This window comes from Durio zibethinus, chromosome 13 (assembly GCF_047325235.1).
Source record: "Durio zibethinus cultivar Kanyao isolate XHJ-2024 chromosome 13, ASM4732523v1, whole genome shotgun sequence".
Lineage (NCBI taxonomy): Eukaryota > Viridiplantae > Streptophyta > Magnoliopsida > Malvales > Malvaceae > Durio > Durio zibethinus.
In genome coordinates, this window is record NC_143174.1 from 3,530,117 (window position 1) to 3,544,664 (window position 14,548).

General features: G+C 30.9%; 2 protein-coding genes and 1 pseudogene across 3 annotated transcripts; 1 reads left to right on the forward strand and 2 right to left on the reverse strand.

Moving 5' to 3' along the window:
- Positions 1–1,862: 1,862 nt before the first annotated feature.
- On the reverse strand, positions 1,863–7,218 carry LOC111304388 (GTPase LSG1-2-like; annotated as a pseudogene). Its single transcript, XR_016326856.1, has 7 exons — positions 6,904–7,218; positions 5,501–5,606; positions 5,337–5,440; positions 4,729–4,822; positions 3,890–3,946; positions 3,173–3,256; positions 1,863–3,084 (listed from the first exon to the last, which is right to left on the reverse strand). The product of XR_016326856.1 is annotated as a GTPase LSG1-2-like (transcript).
- Positions 7,219–11,448: 4,230 nt separating this feature from the next.
- Positions 11,449–12,266, forward strand: LOC111302690 (NAC domain-containing protein JA2L-like). The gene has a single exon (XM_022898480.2). The coding sequence runs from the start codon at positions 11,463–11,465 to the stop codon at positions 12,264–12,266; it is 804 nt and encodes a 267-aa protein (XP_022754215.2). The 5' UTR covers positions 11,449–11,462.
- A 769-nt stretch (positions 12,267–13,035) lies between these two features.
- Positions 13,036–14,177, reverse strand: LOC149515247 (uncharacterized). The gene is made up of 3 exons (XM_089742399.1): positions 14,171–14,177; positions 13,385–13,545; positions 13,036–13,261 (listed from the first exon to the last, which is right to left on the reverse strand). The coding sequence occupies exons 1-3, from the start codon at positions 14,175–14,177 to the stop codon at positions 13,154–13,156; spliced, it is 276 nt and encodes a 91-aa protein (XP_089598525.1). The 3' UTR covers positions 13,036–13,153.
- Between the last annotated feature and the right edge of the window lie 371 nt (positions 14,178–14,548).

Below are 14,548 nucleotides of genomic sequence, written 5' to 3' on the forward strand. Positions count from 1 at the left end.
TTATCAATCCTAATAAAGTGGTCAAAACTTACAATTAAAATTCAATCTATTACTAGAGAGACTTTTTTTTCTTGCTCTAAGGCTTCGAGATTCAAATTTTGGAATTTTTTTGTATTTAAAATTATATAAATTTTAATTATTAAAATTAAGAGTTTAATATTTATTATTATTGATAAAATTTTTGGATAACTTATAATTAAACTAAATATAAGAGAAGGGAATGTATAGTTGGCAATAGAGTAATTGTTTGTATAAATAAATTTAATTTTGATTGAATAACTAAAAGATGAGAGTTGTATAGATCAATGGTTGTTGGAATCTCTTAGCTATAGTCATTTATCAAATGCTATTTATGATATTACTTTATAAGATATTAAAAGCCAAATGCCAAATCAAAAGACAGTATATTGTTTCTTCTTTTTTTGGTAGGTACCAAAAAAATTTAACTTATCTCTCCAATCTAACTATAGAGTTTGATTTATTTAATTTATTAATGTAAGCTTAAAGCTATTAAATATGTATAGTTAGACAAAAGAATAAATTAATTATTTTCAGTACATTAAAGAGGCTCAAGTCCTTTTTAAAAATATTAATCCAATCTATATAGTTATTTAAATGGATAGGTTATTAATGGATCTAACCAACTAACTTATTTATATATATTAATGTAATTAGTTTATATATATATATATATCATATGTTGATATATCTAATTAAATCATCACCTAGTTAACATTTCATATCTCCTCTCACATTTATATATTTAGGCTAACTTTACTTATATTTTCCCTTTCTATTTACTTAGTCTCACACAAATTTTTTTTTTCATTGAAAATGAAAGGAGAGGTTGCAAGCATTATGATTCGAATTTTAATCCTGCTAAAAGTTTATCATCTATTTTTAGTGAGTAAACTATTAAAATTAAATCCTAAAATTTTTTCTCGTATAATCTTATGTATAACGAGTATGAAAATCATTAGAGTACATTTCATTGACATTAAATTCAAATGCATGACTTTGTGAGATGCAATATATCTTATTTTAAAATGAGAATTATGAAACATATTTTTTTCTCAATTTTTTTATGAAATTATAAATATAAGAGAATTTACAATGACAATTGAACATTACTTCAATTTATAAGAAATCACTGAATAATTAAACAAATTAAAATATAATTAGATAAATCAAATATAAAGTTAAACTAAACTGATATATAGATTCAAATATAAGATTTTAGAATTCTAAATTCTCCTCATTATCATTAAAATAAAACTTATTTGAGATTTATTCTTTGATTTTAAGCATAAAATAAAAAAAGAACGAGGTAAAGATTCGATATAGATAACATTTTTTTTTCTTTTTCAAAAATAAATATTTCAGTAATATCAAACTACTCATGAGTTATTTCAATTTAGATCGGATGAATTCTGGAATTCTGTTATTTATTTTTGACTTGAACTGCTTGGGTAACAAGACGAATTGAATTCGGATTCATTTATGCTATATCATCAGTCAAAGTGTGCTTCATTTTTCATGTCATTGTATCACATAAATGCCAGCTGTCCCAAATAACTACGGTTAATCTCCAATTAAGCAAATTGAACTTTTTATGTAAAATAAAAAATTATAAGTTTATTTGTATGCAATAAAAATTTAAAGGGTTAATTTCATTTTGTAATAAAAGTTAGGACATATTTGGGTATTAAATCAAAGGAAAAATGAAAGAGAACTACAATAAGAACATAAAGATTTACGACAATGGATCTACTGGTGGTTAAGCCCCCATAAAAGGGACTTTATAAAGCTACAAAACCGCATTTCAACCACATATTCATCTCTCCCCCTTTTTTCATCTTCCCAGAGACGTGGGGTTATCTAAACCAGCAGCCAACAGATAAATTTCCTTCCATGGAGTATAAATGGGAGAAGCATACAATGAAGCAAGAAAATACTTAAGACATCGGTTTATCCTAATACTTCTTCAGTTGATGCTTCATTAACCCGAATTCTCTGGCTTCTGGAAGACTCGGACTACCGGCATTTCATCATCATCATCATCATTCCCAAGTCTCCATGACCGATCGATCCTTCTTTCTCTGGGGCTTTTTGTGGTGCTTTTGTGATGCATTTGACTTCTTTAACTGTTGCCTTCTTGGAAGCAAGTCCATTGGCCAGGTCAGAGGAGCTAAGATCATCCGATACATGCTTTGACACAGGTGTAGTTTCATTTCCATTTTCCAAAGAATCTTAAACATCAGATGCATCTGAATCGTGAACTTCAGAGAAGCTTGGTTTCCCATCATCTTCCACACCACCTTCATCGGACACACGAGGCGGTATTTCAAATTGGCGGGCTGCTCTAGTTTCACTGGGTAGTCCACTGGAGGCAACATACCCACGCAAAGCACAATAAGCTCTCAAAAATTCTGAGGCCTGAGGAGGCCGAGACCATGGTTCATATGGCTTGGGTTTTGGTAAATTAATTTTGTATACATCCTCGACAATGTGCCTTTGGACTCAATTAGCTACAACTTGCACAGCCTCCCTGTGCTCTGTCATCCGGTCAGTTGGCAACACCCTGAAGCAATCATCTCATATCTTGAGCTTGAGAAGGATGGAAGCACCAACCCAGGACAATCACATAAAATCAGCTCATCGGAAATTGTTAATGTCAGGAAATGCTTTGTCTTCCCTGGAGTGGAGGTGACACCTGTACGTTCTGGCCAACCAAAGCATTTATAGTTGAGCTTTTCCCAGCATTAGGATACCCACAAATCCCACCACTAACACTTTTTTGGTTCTGAAGTTCCTTCAGCATTGCCACTAGGAGATTGAATATTGGATGACCTGGAGGGTCCAGAGCCTGATTTCCTCGTTTTGACTATTTCTTCTGCCTCAGATTGCAAACGGGCCAAGAACTCATCCCTCCCATCTATTTTTGTGTCAGGATCATCTCTTTTGCATTTTTTGTGTCTTCCATTGGTCAGTAAGCATTTTTCCTTCTAATGAAGCAGAAGCAGCTTTAGCAGACCAGAATACAGAGAAAATTTTATGATAGTGAAAATATTTTACCCACTTTCCCTACATAGAACAGAAGCAATAAACCTTGTAAGAGGTTAAAAAAAACTGACATCAAACCACAGCAGATGAGAAATGGTACAGTTGAAACTAACCTGATAGAAACTGGCAGAAGATCTGCCTTTTTTACAAGAAGCAATGTTCTCTTATTCTTGTCAATCTCTATTGCATATGCCTACATTTAAAAAAATTTTGTTTGAAACAAATTTGTCAGCAACCCATGTAACTAATCACCATCCAATTAAGTAGTAGGAAAATACATAAATAAATAAAAAAGGAGAAGAAGGAAAACTATGAGAGTAGGAGAATACACAATGTGATCAACATCCTACAACTTTTTTTTGACAAATGATAACTATTCTACATTCATATTTCAAGTAGAATTAAATTGGGTATCATTTCTATTGAGCCTTAATTTCTTTGCTCATCTGACGTAGGAGATGTGCAAAACCTAGAATGCTACCACTGAAGATGGTTTTTCTAGAATTTGCTTGATAATATACAATGGAGATAATGCAAGATACTCTCCAATACTGGAAACCTACTTTTGCACATGCAGATAAACAATAGTCTTCATATTAATAAATTTTTTCATTCAAAATTTGAATTCTAGCATCAAGAAGCAACATACCATAACCTATTAATAAATTCCCTCCCACCTCCTCTTTTTAACAAATAATTACATTTGTCTCAGAATGTTCGTTAATTTATCCCAAGGCATCAAATTTGTCAAAGCTCCACCTATCTCAAGCTACTTTAGCACTATCTGAAGAGCAACATATTCTGGATAAGGAAAATGCTATATTACCTCAAGATCAGGGCAGTGGTAAAACAGAGGGTCCCTTGTATCAACAACCATAGCAAGCTGAAAGAATATAATGTGACCAGTATGTCAGTAAGGTGGATATCATAGCATGAAAAAAGCGCAAGGAAAAATAAGAAAGAAAAGACATCACCAAATTAGGAAGAATGATGAGAGAAAAAACCCTCAGAATCACATGCTTTTTGATTCATATCTTTTCTTCAAACAAGCATAAATCTTTTATCATTCAATAAATAAATCTAAAATAAAGTAGTAAGTCCAGACAGGTATCCCAGCCCCCTCCTTCCTTCCTTCCATGCTTGCCTTGCTCCCTTCCCCCTTTCTTTCTTCCTTTCACCTCTCACTCCATTCCCTTTTTTGAGGGACATACACCTAATTTGGATGCAAATATTTTTTCGAGGGTCCTTGGCTTAAGTTTTAGTTTGTTTCTTAATTTTCACACTTGTCCTTTCACGATAATTAAATAAGAGTAATATTTGTCCAAGTGTGACTTCTTGTTGGATATAAGAACTAGGGTGAGAGTATCTGATAATTGATAATGCTTGATTTTTTTTTTTTAACAAGCATTAATGTGTATTTATTAGTAGTTTTCTCATTACTGCCTTGCTTCACTTGGGTAAGGTTTTTCCCCTTTTTTTTTTTTTTTTGCATCTAGCATGTCTGGCCTGGAATATTGATTCTGCCTCATGCCTTAGACAACACTGCTTTAGAAAGTCTATCTAACACAACTTCATCATACATGAAACAAGTATAATATAGAAAGTTATTTACTTTTCATCTTCAAAAACAAGAAATTTCTACATTATAAGAGACAAATATCTTACCAAATCACTGTGCTCAAGAACCCGCCAAAGCTGCCTCCAGATATCCAAGTTCTTCTCAAATGGAGCGAGAACAAGCTTCTCATTCTCCTCAAGTCTGCGGCAAATGCAAGGGCATGAGACTACAATTAATCCAAGTCACTACATGTTTACATTTCCAAATAAAAAGTATAAAGCATGATGGGTCAATCCAATAATAAAATGTCTGTACATGTGAACAGGCTTATTTAAAGTACGCTCTCTTCAGACATGACTCGAACACTATCATCAGCAGAAAAGGTACAGGGGCAAGGACCTTCAAGCCAGTGCTAAAAAATGCCCATAATTGGACAACTAACTTTCCATAATCAACACTGAATCATTTAGAGATGATGAAAAATTGGTTTCAAGTTGTTGCTGGGTTTGTTATAGCTGGCAGAGTTACTATTTACTTTGTCTGACCTGGGTGAAGGAAGAATTTGGACATACCCAAGGATATATCCTTGACAATATTGATCAATCGTCCTGGTGCAGTTAAATATTTATTTTGACAGTCTTGATCACCTAATTTGTCATTTGACTCTTTTTACGTGTTTCAAAAGATATAATGTTCATATTAGTCAAAGCTTAACCTTGCTAAGCTCCTGTGCCAAACTAAGAAAGCTTGTTTCTCATTGGCATCTAGTACTTCAACAGACATTGCAGCATTCCATGGTGGCCTATATGAAAAGAAAAACTCTTTAGATTCTAATCATATATATAAAACTTGGTTTAAATTTTGGTAAAACGATAAGACAATCGTGCGTGGGACTCGGAGACTACTAGCATGCACTGCCTCCTATTTCTTCTGTTGCTCTCTCCTTTCTTCAGGTGTAATATCACTAGTGCTTGAACTCGTGTCCCTATTCACAAACAACAGGCATCAGATAAACCATTGATATATAAAGTATAGGCTTGAATGTAATAAAAGGTTTGAAGAAAAAAGGATCGATAATCACTCACTATAAACAAAATGCACTAAAAATAAGATCAACCCATTCAAAATTAGCAATAAGCTAGATACTTTTCTGGAACCATCTCCTTACGCTAACACATTAAGTTTAATCCTATTAATGGAAAAAGGGTGGTGTGAGTGGCGTACAAATGGAACTAAATAAAACCCTCAAAAGACAAAGTAACATAAGTTCTAACTCAGAAAGAAAGCACAATGTTCTGTTAATCTTAGTGCAAAAATTATACTAGCCTACAAAGCCATAGCCCTTTGGACAACAAATCAAGTCCTTGCAAAAGACAAACTATTAGCCATGAATCTCATTCAAAATGCTATTACAATCAAAGTGAAAGCTGTAAGACAAATAACCAACAAAAACAAAGAATTTCACAAAAATGACAAAAAGGGTCAAAAAATAAAACGCCAAAACACAATCAACCAATTATTCAAAAGACCAAAATTTTTACACCGTTTGTTTCATGGAAAATCATTCCGCATTTTCTGTTTGATAAAAAATTGTTTAATCGAAAAATGATTTACTGATTAATGAAAAATAAAATTATTTTATGAATTTAAAAAAGAAAAACATTTTTCGAAAAAAAAAGTCTATTATTAAAAATATTTACTTATGAATAATATTATATTAATAAATAATATTATAATATAATACATTAATAAATAATATTATAATATTATAAACAATATTTTAATACATATTATTATAAATAAAAATAAAAATAATATATTAATAAATACTATAAAAATAATAATAATTTTATTTTAAGTATTTTTATATTAACATAATATTTTAATATTAAATATAATTATTCAAATATAATTATTTTTAATATTAATAATTTTAATAATAAATTATTTAAATATATTTTAATAATAAATTATTTTAATATATTTTAATAATAAATAATTTTTAATATTTTAATAATTATATTAATATTATTTTAAAAAACAAAAATTTCAAAAAATAATTAAATAATAAAAATATTTTTTATTAATTTATTTCAATAATAAAAACTTTCTTTCAAATCGAAAAATATAAATATTTTTCAAAAATTATTTTTTGAAAATCATTTTCTACCAAGAGCCTAAAAAACTCAAACTTTTACTAACCCAACAAAACGGGGTCACTTTTTTACAACTACGCAATTAAACCAAAAACCAAAATGGAAAAAGACTCGGGTAAAGCTTACAAATTGATGAGTAGATTAGGGGTGGGTTGCTGGATAGAGAAGAGTTGATCAGTTTCTTCAGACTGCTGGATGACTGCATCAATGTCACTAACTTCGGTTACAGATTCCAGAACCTTCTTATGCTGGCTCTTCTAATGCGTCCCTTCTCTTTAGATTGTTGTATCATTGAATTGTAATGCTTCACCAGGGCTCTCCCTAGCCCTGTCTCCTTATTCTTCCCCATCTTTCTTTAATTCAAATTCAGATAAAAATTTTCCCACAAAAAAAAAAAAACCCCTCTTCTGTTCAGCCTGTAGGCTTCGTTTACTGCATGGCTTGATCTGCTATCATAGTAAAATAGCAGGTGAGAAAACCTTTACATATTCATTATATTGTACAAAAATAAATTTTTTATTAAATAATACGTCACTCACATTGTATACAAAATCGAGGTTTTTGGACAGCACTTGGGCTTAAAAAATGTAACTTTAAGCCCAACCCTGATGTTTTTTATGGAGTGTTAAGCCCAAATCTAATCCAAATGAGCATGTGAAGTGATTTTAATCTCATTGCCTAGAATGAGCTTAGCCTTGTAGATAATAGAGGAGAGAAAATGTGAAGATAAGGGGAAATTAGACAGTTTAAGCTAGGGTAAAAAAGTGCAACCAAAAAGTAAGAAGAATGATTTTTTTTTAATTAATAATTTAATTTAATTAATTCATATAATTATTTTTAAAATATAATATTTAATAATTTTAAATTTTAAATTTTTTACATCTGTCACTATTTTTTTTTTTATTTTTATATGACGATTTCTTTTATAAAAAAATTATTATTATTATTTTTATTGTTACTAAAGTCAATCAGTCATATCAGATATAATAAAAGGAATGAAATTCTTGTTTCCACTTTGTTTTAATTCTTTCTATTAACAAAAATAGGCAAATGCATATTTTCCATAACCATTCGCACTCTATTCTTTTTTGGTAAGGCATAAACCAATTGCAAACTTAGGTCACAAAAATAATTAAGGGTGGGCGAAGGTCTTGCATTAAAATGGGTACATTATATTTCAAGAAATATAAAATATGAAAAAAATTATTATACAACCAAACTAATTATATTACACCACATCAACTTCTTTTCCATTTCAAAATTGGGATTTTAAAAAAAAATGGCAATAACTCTAAAAAAAAAAATAAAAAAAAGGGGGAAAAAGCATAGTAGGAGGGGGAGATCTTTCAGCTAAAGAAGAACTTCTAGTAAACTAAGAGCTAAATTAATTGGTTGCTTCATTGTTAAGTTTGGAATATAATATAGAAAAAAAAATAATTTGGCTTAGGTTCTAACTTTTTCTTCTTTATTCTTTTTTTTTTATCTTCTATAGTAAAAAATTATTTCTCCTCTAATAATAAATATCTCAATTTTCTCCTTACTGGTTTCATTAATATGATGTTATGGCCATAAATTAATATAATTTGTGATTAAAGGTGTTTGAGAGAACATTAAAGATTTGGTTTCAAATTAAATTTTTTTCATTTTCTTTACTTGTATTAGGATTTTATTTTTTTTATGTAACAAAATAAAAGTTAAAATTTTAATTTTAATAATTACAGTTAAAATCTTATAACCTCAAGTATAAAACAAAAAAAAAAGTCCATTTTCTTTGCAGGATGATGATCCATTACATAGGAGATTTAGTGAACAGAAATATAAAATCTGAATCAACTATCAACAACAAAATGTATTTGACTGAAGCCCTGCCGGGCAGATGGCTGAAGTGGTTGTGGTATCATTCTCTATGTCATGTCAAAAAAAGGATGTAATAACTTGAAAAACAGAACTCAAATTTTCTACTGTAATACCAATAAGAGAATATATGATCAAGCTTTTCATTAGAGTTCTTATAGATAGAGCATCATATAAAGTTAAGAATAGACATAGAGGTCCATTGCAGATCGAAACATATACCCCAAACAAAAGAGACAACAAGTCCCAGTTGAGCAACAGAACCAGAAATGCCTTCGGTATTCCATCCCAAATCAGTGCATGGAAAAGAGGATTTGCATCTGAGAGATCATTTGATCAATAAAGGAAGCAGAAATTACGTGTAGAAACTGAGATGGTGATGGTAGCTGGCCTGCCTACCAACATTGGATCAAGGCATACCTCGAAATTTTGGACATTATCAATGTAGTGCCTTGACCCTTGAGTCATCTGCATTATAATGCTGATGAAAACACTATAAAAAACGACTTACCACAGTATGTTACATTTTCAGCCTGATTATAAGCTAAAAGCAAAAAGACAGTGAAAAAAAAGCAAAAGGATGATCTTGAACTGAGCCCATATCGCCTTGGATTGCCTAGCCTAGGTTTCTATTTTAGGCAGAGGAAATGAAAGTAAGATTGTTAAAGAAGATTTGTTTTAAGATGATTGTAAAAGAAGATTTGTTTTAAGATGATTGTAAAAGAAGATTTGTTTTAAGATGAAAAAAAAATCAAGGTTTTCAAGTTTCAAGAAAGTGAAGGTTGTGTCATTGTTTGAGGCACTGGTGTAGCATATGTGTCACCTTACACCAGTTCACTGCATTCAGTTGTTACAATATACATGTTGTCTTTGTGATGAATTCACGAGAAAATTGTCATCATCAGCTTGTTATCACTTGGTCCCACAGCTGAGGATATATTCTAATTTGTATATTCAGATTCTTGCCCATACAAGAAAGTCTATGCTCTCTAACGTACTAACTAGTAAGTACTAACTAGTTACAAAGGCTTTTCTACTTCTATAACCTTTCACTAAGCCTTTTAAATTAGATTTATATTTGATATATTTACGGTGTATACATTCTATATATTATCAATTAACTAAATACTATCACTTCATTAATGGAATAAATTGAGAGGGAAAGAGATGAAGAGATGGCAAGTTTGTGATCAAGATTGAAGAGATTTTTTGTGTTGTTGGCTAGTTTTGAAAATTTGAATTTGGGGATCAAAAAATCTTTGATGCTTTCTATTTGGGTAGGGTACAACAAAGGTTTAGAGCTTTTGCTCCTCCATTAATGATTGTTGAAGGTCGAATGTGGTGGTCCTCCATCAAAGGTTGTTGACGGCTGAATGTGGTGGTCAAAGTCGTAGTTAGTTGTGGTTGATATAGATCACCATGATAGTTAGGGTTTATTTTTGGGTTAAATTGTTTAAATCAAAGTCAAGTTTATAATGATTTTCAAGATAATCTATGGTTGTTTAAACCCTTTCATATATTTTATTAAGTATTAAGGAAATATAATTCTAGCCTCAAAATACATTTCTTTTAATGAATAAGTGAAAATATTATTTTATCGATTTATGACAATATTATTTTTACATATGATCTTAATTAGGAAGCATTTGTATAAATTTATTATCTAAATATTCTTTCTATTTTTTGGGCTATTGATTTGTCTAATATTTTTAATTGTAATTATGACTAAATATTATTTTTATTTAATAGTAATATCTACTTTTACAAAATTTGAACTCTTAAGTTTAAAGAGTTTATCGAAGTTTTGAGTCAAATTAATTTAAAAATTCTAAGTTATGATTAAGTTTTTGTAGAAAGTAGAAAAATAAATTACTTTTTTCAAACTAAACAATTAAAATTTATAGATATTTATCCTTAAGGGCTTCTAAATTTTTAAAATTTTTTATTAATAAAATAATAACATCTAATTGATCGACAGTTTATAAAATATATATATTATTAATACATCAAATATAAATGCTTTTTAATTAATATTATTAGTAAACATATTCAATTATTTTTTTGTTTAGGTTTGTTTATAAATTTGATAAATAATCATGAATAATATTTAATGGATAATTAATTAAACAAATAAATTATAAAAATAATAAATTTCGTTACACCTTTATAAAAACTTTCACCAAATAATTTACTCATTTGTTTTCAAGTCCTATTCGTCTCAAAGTAAATTTATCAACCAGTGATTGAAAATTAGGTTTCCCAAATTTTTCATGTTTGATTAAAAAATAAATTATTTGAATATATGTCAAACCGATTCGTTATTATAACTTTAAAATAAGCATATTTAGAAGGCTTATAGGTTTCATATGAACGAATTAATTTGTTATTTTTTAAATTCACAATAATTTTAATTTTTTATGAGACTGTAAACGAAAATATTATAATAGTTAGATTTTGAAAAGCAAATATTAAAGCAAGTCTCATCTCATGAACAAAAAGCCATGTCTTTGTCTAGTCAGTATAGCATTCGGATATTATAGCTGGGCAAAGAGAAGTCCGCTGAGAAAATAAGTGAACATCTCCTACAACGATTTGTATTTGGCAGCAAAATATGGACTTCGGATAGGAATTAGATTTATACCAGTAAAAGGATTACCAAATTACCAAATTTAGACATCTGTAACACGGATTTGTATATGGGTGGTATGTCATAAATTTTTGTGAAGGGGGCAAAATATAGGAATTTTATTATACAATGAAAAACTATATATATAATGGCGTTTGGAAACGTAATGGGTACCTGAACTAGTTAGACTCAGAGCATCCATAACATGTTGATCGTTTCTCCTCTTCCGTTCCCATTGGCCCCTGGCTTCCGCTTTCGTCCCACCAAAAAAGAGATTTTGTGCTTTTACCTTCCACGAGCCATTAGTGGAGAGCCTTTGATTTTGCCTTCTGATACTTTGATTGAACGTGAGATTTATGGTGATAATAGGGAGCCCTGGAATATTTTTGACAAAGATCACAATGCTTCTTTTTGGGTTTTCACCAAGTTGAAGAAGAAGAGTAAATCAAGAATTGATAGGATTGCTGGTTCTGGAACTTGGCTTGCTCGAAGCACCAAAGAAGTTAAGGATGAACATGGTCAGCTTTTAGGGTTTGAAAAATATTTCACTTTTATTTGCAAGAAAGATCAGTCAAGCCGAGGCATCAATGGCAATTGGATTATGCATGAGTTTTCCTTAAGCGACCAGGGTTTGAGCGATTATGTTATTTGCGAAATCAAAAATAAAGATGCTGTGGCCGTATCTGTTGGTTCAGATCATGGTCAAGATAACTCCGCAGCAGAAGCAGAAGCCGTCAACCAGAAGCGGAAAGCTTTAGAGCTGGTTAATGATGAAGAGATGTCGGTTCCAACTTTGAAGAAAATTTGTGTTGACGATCAGAGTAAGCTAAACCAAGGCAATGCTGAATGGATTGGAAGTACTCTAACACATAATCAATTGATTTTCGGGGAAGTTAATGATCAAGAAGATCAGGATCCAAACGAACTGCCCACGATCAGTTCCAAATCTCCGAAGGCATGTGAATGGAATGATATAGATTTGGCTTTGCTAATGAATCAGCTTAGCTGAATTGGGTTTGACGAGGGACCTGCATGGAATTGAACAGAGATGATTCTATTTATGCTATACTTTAATTTCAATCTTAATGTGTAGTATTTGTATTCTAATACTTAGTAGAAATCTGAAATGTCAGAAATCATTAGGTTTATGATTTATGATTCTATTTGGCTTCGTTAATGAATGAGTTTAACTGAATTGGGTTTGACGATGGACATGACATAAAATTAGAAATTAGAAATTTCCTTGGGAATTCATTGTATAGGTTTATGATTTATGTTAGTTTGATGTATTTGGATATTTTGTGAATGCCTCAGCTACGCTGGGAGGGTTATATTATTGTATTTTAAATGCTGGTCGATTTGTTTTTCTTAATAAAAAGCTTAGTTTTATCTATGGTGTAATTAGAGACTACGTAATTAAATTGTGTTAGGCAGATGGCACAGTCTTGTTCTAACTCTCTTTAATATCACCATTCATGCAACAAGATCAACTGCAGACAGATTGGTCAATGAGTCAGTTGGATCATTGTGATTAATATTTAAGAGTTTGAGACATGCTTCTGAATCAACAGCTGATCTTCAGAATAGTGGATATTTTCAATTCTGAAGGTGCTGTGGTTGCAAACAGGAAGCAAATTATAAATGCAAAACAAACGTAAGGCATGCATGCCATCAGAAATCAAAAACCATTCATGGAGGCATGCAATAGTTACATTCTTATTCTGATAACTCAACTGTTCTAATTAAGCTATCAGGTTGCATACAAAATGCTTACAGAACAGGAAAGCTAATCTCTCTGAAATAAAACAATTCTCCTAAATCCTGTAAGAAGGCAACTGGAACACAGAGACCATGGGTCTGATACAAGTACTCAGTATACTACTCCAAAGTCCAAACTCAACTATCGGACGCCAAAGAAGCAATTCCAATAATGAATTTTATACGGATGCATGTCAATTCCAAATTGTTTTCATCATGTAATGCCATCTGAAGAGTGCAAGAGCCCTGTAAGTATGCAGCGCTGTCAGCTAAACATGCTTTTTTCATCCCTTAAGCAGATACTTATAGTACTAGTAAATCCAGGAATTATCACAGAAAATCGTTAATATTCCGGGAGACAAGACTTACTGGTGGAGTGAAGACAGGTAAAGTTTGGGAGTGTGAAAGCACAAAGTTGCCTGCAGCGACAGGGCAGGATACTTCCTCACAGAGATCTCGAGTTTCTGTATGGACATGCAATCCCAGAAAAGAGACATCGATCACCGCTTTACCATCAGAGATTGGCTGACCTGAATGAAGTTATATGCCAAGTGCCAACTTTATTAATATATGGAATGCTAAGAATAAAAGCAATCATACACAGTTAAATGTAGCTTCTATAGTCAACAGCATGCTCAAGCTACAGAAATTAAGCACCTGAAGGACAAAACAGATAGAGAATGTGAACATAGGTGGTTTAGACAAAAAATAATGTCTAAAGACTAAACCTTTGCTTCCTAAAAATAAACTGACTGTTAGAGAAAGAAAAAGCCTTTTTTTCCAACCTTTTTGTACTTGGGTATAGACATTTTTTTATAATAGTGGCCAATTTTGGGTGATTTTCAATCGAAAAGATCCAATCATTTTTTTTTTTTCAAATGAGATGTGGAAAGAGTGGTCAGTTACAACCATCCCAATTTAATTTATAATCACAGTTAGGATTCATTTGACATTATGACAGGGGGGACTCTTGTTGCATCATAATTATGTTTTATGATTAAATTTTTAAAAATTTAATCATAAAATAACATCAAATAAAAATCTTTTTTACCATGCCATCAAATGAATCTATAGTGAAATATCGGGTAATTAAAAGTAATCATAAGCGATCAAAGCCAAAGATCTGAGACACCTACCAGTGTCAATGATACAAACCTTCCATGTTTTGAGATCTAAAAATCAATCAAATAATTATAGATCCATAGTTCACACGGACAATTAACTATTGCCTACTTATAACCCATGATTACTTAAGCTAAATCTAAGTTTTACATTTAAGAAGTGATGCTCATATAGTTTTGTTTCTAACAAATCGACCCAATCTCAATTGATCATTTAAAACCTTTATAATAATATATGTATGGTGCATCTGTGACATAAATTTAACAATTCAATATATTATGTACATATTACGTTTGCAATTATGTAAGTTTAAATACTTCCATATAGATGGGAAACTACATGCCAATAACAAGGGTAGAAAAGTACTTACAAGAATGCAGTATTGTGAATGAAATATCAAATGTTACAGTA